General features: G+C 57.3%; 1 protein-coding gene across 1 annotated transcript in view; it reads left to right on the top strand.

Annotated features, from left to right (window-relative positions):
- Nucleotides 1-687: 687 nt before the first annotated feature.
- The window catches only part of PCIF1 (PDX1 C-terminal inhibiting factor 1), a gene marked incomplete at its 3' end in the record, with an annotated part of 7514 nt that continues 2896 nt past the window's right edge, over nt 688-5305 (top strand). The window contains exons 1-10 of the mRNA XM_010134736.1: nt 688-811; nt 934-1058; nt 1461-1598; nt 1985-2115; nt 2354-2508; nt 2722-2869; nt 3056-3139; nt 3243-3342; nt 3528-3690; nt 4849-5021. Of these exons, the coding sequence (XP_010133038.1) occupies nt 688-811; nt 934-1058; nt 1461-1598; nt 1985-2115; nt 2354-2508; nt 2722-2869; nt 3056-3139; nt 3243-3342; nt 3528-3690; nt 4849-5021 (1341 nt within the window). The remainder of the gene's footprint in view (nt 812-933; nt 1059-1460; nt 1599-1984; nt 2116-2353; nt 2509-2721; nt 2870-3055; nt 3140-3242; nt 3343-3527; nt 3691-4848; nt 5022-5305) is intronic.

Below are 5305 nucleotides of genomic sequence, written 5' to 3'. Positions count from 1 at the left end.
AACTGCTGAAACCCCCCCAGGGCTTTGCTACTGTTTGGGGCAACTAGAGAGGAGCCATCTGCAGTGTCAGAACCTTCCCGGGGGGAAGTGGTGGCTGAGAGGCAGAGCCTGGCAACATTAAATTATGATTAGAGCAGCTTTATCGTTTCCACAGCCCTTCCTTCGCGTAACTGTTGTTACGCAGGTGAACCAAAGGCTCAGACAGGGCTAGGCCTGCGAGGACCCAGGGTGGCCTGTGGCTCTTTGAAGTTTCTGATGAAGCACTAGAGCTGTCTTACGTAGCAGAAGTTTTAAAATAAAAGCCTGTTATTTAGCTGATGTGCCGTTGTGTGTGTGTAGATGCCAATTTAAACTGTCTGTGGGGGTAACAGACACATACAGCCGGTAGTCTCAGCGGGGCAGAGGCAGTAGGTGTCCACAGACAGGGGGAACCTGGCGTGAGGGACCAGAGGCTGCTCTCCTAGGACGGATCCAGCTGAGAAGGGCGTGCTTTGAACCTGGCCTTAAGAGCTCCCTGGCTGTATTGAGGACAGCAGGTATTTTTCAGGGCTTGGCTGCTGTTCTGTGTGTACTGGTGTGACTCTCCGGGTGGATTTGTCATGCTACAGCCGTGTGGGCCAGGTGTATCTGGGATCTCCGCTGCTGTCACACGGGTTTTATGTTTTTTCCCAGTGCAGTTGCTGAGAAATGGCCAATGAGAATCACGGAAGCCCTGCGGAGGAAGCGTCTCTCATGAGTCACTCACCTGGCACCTCCAACCAGAACCAGCCCAGCTCCCCCAAACCCACGCGCCTGGTCCAGGACCTGCCAGGTACTGATGCTGCGTTCGGGAAGGCCCCAGGAGCTGGGGAGGGAGGCTGGGGACGGCGCTGTGACGGTGCTGGGGACTGGCAGGGCAGGGCTGCTCCTCTGCTGACCTCGCTGTCCCCCCAGATGAGCTGGTGCAGGCTGGCTGGGAGAAGTGCTGGAGCAAGCGGGAGAACCGCCCCTACTACTGCAACCGCTTCACTAACCAGTCGCTGTGGGAAATGCCGGTTCTGGGACAGCACGATGTCATTGTGAGTACGGGCTGGTCGCAACGGGCTGTGTCCATACCAGGACACTCTGCGGGGCAGATGCCGGGGGCTCGTGGGCTTCAGAGTGCACCTGTGGGAGGGTCATCTCTTCCTCTCGCTGAGCCCATCGTCTGCCTTGGTTCTAAGGAGCTCTTCCTCCGTCAGGGGCACGCTCAGGCCGTGTCGGTCCAGGTGCAGTCACTGCTCGGGGAGCGCTCGGCCTCGGGAGCTGGGTTCCATCCTTCTGCATCTAAAATAAAGCTCACAGGCACAGGTCCTTGTTTCCATCCGTGCAGGAGCCTGGGGCAGGGAAGTGGGAAGCTGAGAGGGTTTGTCGCCTTCGTTTGGACTCTGCGGAGGCGGCCACTGAACTGACACATGCTATTGTTGTTCGGGCACTCACAGTCGGACCCTCTGGGACTGAATGCGGCTCCGATGCCGCTGGAAGGTGGGATGATAGACACCTCAGTGGAGAGCAAGCAGAGGAAGAGGAGATTCTCTGAGGAGGTTCCACCAAGTGGCAACAGCGTGAAAAAGCCCAAGGTGGGTCTGGTGCTGCGGAGCAAATAGGCGTGAGGGTGTTGTTCAGACGGAAACCTCGGGCTGTGGAGCTTGGACCTGGTTTTTTTTGAGCTGTGCAAGGTTGGGCCACCATAGCACCACTCGGAAAGTACCGAAGCAAAGGCAGACTCTGGTCTGTCTCTCTCTTGCGGCCTGAGGTGCAGTGTGGGAGCTGGAGGTCACAGGTCATGGCTGGGGAACACGGTGCTTGTGTGTCTCGGTTAACCAATGCCAGCAGCAGGCGACCTGTGCTCTGGCCGTTCACAGGGACATCCCAGTGCTGTTCTGGTGCAGCATTGGTGGGTGCGCTGGGCTGATTCCCCTTCCCCTCTCTCTGCGGGGCAGTAACACACCTTTTGCACGGGCAGGCGGACGTCCCAGGGAACGCAACTGCTCAGCCTGTCCCCAGCTCTCCCAGTATCCCCGGAACCTCTGTCCTGAAGGCGTGGTGTGTCTTACCTGAAGATAAACAGCAGGCAGCTCTCTTACGACCAACTGAGTGAGTGGTCTCTGTTTGTCTCCTGTTCTGTTCTCGGTGGTGGAGGCGAGACACCTGGTTTTCCAGGTGTCTTTGGAGAAGAACCCGGGCGACGTAACACCCCACCTCTGTCTTGGCAAGGGGTCTTGAAAGTTCAGTTTCCTGGCTGATGAAACAGCCCAAGGAAGCATCTTTAGGAGTAATATTTGATAATTAGCCAATGGTCAGGCCATCCTGGTGACATTTACTTCTGCCATAGAGTATATTGGGACCTGGATATTCAGACGAACGCAGTGATCAAGCAGAGAGCACCGTCCGAAGTGCTTTCCCCACACCCCGAGGTGGAGCTGCTTCGATCCCAGCTCATTCTCAAGCTGCGGCAACATTATCGCGAGCTCTGCCAGCAGCGAGAAGGTAACGTTCTGCTGGGCTCCCCTTACCTGTCTTACCGGTCCTGCGGTGCGGTGGTGTCCTTCCTTCTGGTTTGTGTCTGTCCTGTCCCCGTGGTCTCTTTCGGTGATGGTGGTTTTCTCTGCGACGCTGTAGAGCTCTGGTGTGATAATCCTTGTCAGAGCTTGTGGGCATTGCTTTATCGTGTCGATTGGACCCTCTTCTGTGCCCCTGCAGGGATTGACCCCCCGAGGGAGTCCTTTAACCGCTGGATGCTGGAGAGGAAGGTGGTTGATAAAGGGACAGACCCTCTTTTACCGAGTGACTGCGAGCCAGTGGTGTCTCCTTCCATGTTCAGAGAGATCATGAACGACATTCCCATCAGGTACTGCTCGAGGACAGGGCGCCTTGCTGGGATGGTTCGGGATTGGTCTGGTCCAGTGATTTAGCTGCTGCTGTTCTGTGTTTTTGCTGGTGAAGTGGCAGCGTGCTGGTGATGTGAAGCTTGGAGCTGGACCTGGCCTTCGTGGCAGCTGTGGCACTGATGCGTGTGAATTTAAACTTCCCTCAGGTTGTCCAGAATCAAGTTCCGGGAGGAAGCCAAGAGGCTGCTCTTCAAGTATGCAGAGGCTGCAAAGCGGCTGATCGAGTCCAGGTGGGAGCTCCTCTGACAGCTGCCGTGCTCCGCAGGAGAGGAGGGTTACAGGGGCAGGGCACTGCTGTGGGGGGGTTCAGTATTGCCTCTCTGTCTTGTGCAGGAGCGCTTCGCCGGACAGCAGGAAGGTGGTGAAGTGGAACGTGGAGGACACATTCAGCTGGCTGCGACGGGACCACTCCGCCTCTAAGGAGGACTACATGGTCCGTACCCCTCTGTGAGCACAGGGAGCCTGGGAGGGTGGGGGCGTGCTGGGGCCAGGGGAAGTTCTGGAGAGGGCTGTGGTTGCTTCCCTTGGCCTTGTGAAGTGGGAGGCTGCAGCATGGAGCCCCTGTGAGCCTCGGGGAGCCGTGGAGGGGGAGTGAGGGGCTCTGGCTCTGTTCCGCAGGACCGCCTGGAGCACTTGCGCAAACAGTGTGGGCCCCACGTCTCCGCTGCAGCCAAGGACTCGGTCGAAGGCATCTGCAGTAAGATTTACTACATATCCCTCGAATACGTCAAGCGGATCCGGGAGAAGCACCTCGCCATACTCAAAGAGAACAATATATCCGGTACGCAGTCGACTCCCGGGAGCTGCGGGGCTGCAGCACGGCAACCCGCGACAGCGCGCTCCAGCTGCCCGTTCGGTGGCTCTGAGTCCACGGGAGTGAATTTAACTGAGAATTAAATACTGATTCAAATGGCCCTTCTGGCAGCGGTCTTGGCTGGCAGTCTGTCGCTGGGAAGGTGTCTCCCACCATGTTCTCCTGGTGGAGAGCATCAAACAGTGTCAGCGTGGGACTTGTCAGCATTCAGTGGCTCGTTAGTGACCACACTGAACAGGGCATTGGTTGGTTTCCCTGGACTGTGCTTTATTGCTCTGCTGCTTCATGATTTCCCCGGGACAGGATCCTCCCTTGGCCATGTCTCCTGGGCTCTGAGCACCTCCCGCACTCCTCTGCCTCCCAGCACCTCACCAGTCACCCCTCTTCCTTTCCCAGCACAGGATTCATGTTCCTGCATCTTCTCTCTGTTCTTTACCCCAGTTCATGCCTTACTTCTGCCTCTGGTTCCCTTTTCCTTCTGCCATGTCCCTGCCTTCCTCACCACCATCCTGTAGCCCTTTTCCTTTGGGTCCCAGCTCTCCTCAGTCTCCCCTTAGATCCCAGCATCTGTCTTTTGCTGCTTGATTCTGCTGCTTGTCTTCCCACCCAGTTGAATCCGTGATTCCTTCTGGCTGATCTCTCCCGTGAGCTCTTTTTTCCCCCCAAAGCCGATGTCTGCGATGGGTAACCATGAGGTGGCAGGCAGAGTCCTTTGCCCCCCACCCTTGACAGCCTGGGAGTATTTACTGTGCTTTGGATGAGTTTGGCACAAACTGAAATAATGACAGAGGCAACGAGGGAAGTGTTTTACTGGTTTGGAATGTACATGTGTCTCTTGGTGCTGGGGTGGTTGTCTGTGGTCTGCTGGGCTCCTGTGGACATGGAGAAGTGCTGTGAGGTGGTTCCTATCGATGCTGTGGCAGCGGGTGATGGAATTAATTTGGGGATCAGCACTGGACCTAGGCAGCTGCCTGCGAGATCCGTGAAGGACACCGGGGTGTTTCGGGGGACCTCTCTGCTCTCCAGCCCTGCTCCTGTCACTGTATGTTTCAAGGTGGAAGGAGGCTCTGCTCTGAACATTCCTGGATTGTTCTAACACATTGCCTTTCTCCTTGTTCTCTGTAGCGGAGGTCGAAGCCCCCGAGGTCCAGGACAGGCTGGTGTACTGCTACCCCGTGAGGCTGGCCATCCCCTCCCCACCGCTCCCCAGTGTGGAAATGCACATGGAGAACAACGTGGCCTGTGTGCGGTACAAGGGGGAGATGGTGAAAGTGAGCCGCAACTACTTCAGCAAGCTGGTGAGGGCGGCTGCCATCCCACGGCACTGGTCACGCTCTGCTCTGCAGGGAAGGTGCGGGGGGATGGAGCGCTGGCGGGGCAGATGCTGCCCTAAGAGCAGCAGGAACGAGAACAGCTGCTTTCGCCTTCGCCCAGTCAGGCCAGGGCACTGATGAGGTGCTGCGGGTACGCTACGTCCCCGCAGCGGGGCAGCCCCGCTGCGAGACACACAGTGATCAGCGCCTTCATTTACGCTGGTGAATTGCTCGTGGTCTGTCACGGTCGGAGCAGATGCGCTGAGAGG

Source organism: Buceros rhinoceros, unplaced genomic scaffold, assembly GCF_000710305.1.
Source record: "Buceros rhinoceros silvestris isolate BGI_N320 unplaced genomic scaffold, ASM71030v1 scaffold27034, whole genome shotgun sequence".
NCBI lineage: Eukaryota > Metazoa > Chordata > Aves > Bucerotiformes > Bucerotidae > Buceros > Buceros rhinoceros.
Note: the sequence above shows the minus strand (reverse complement) of the source record. Positions and strands in the feature narration are given on the sequence as shown.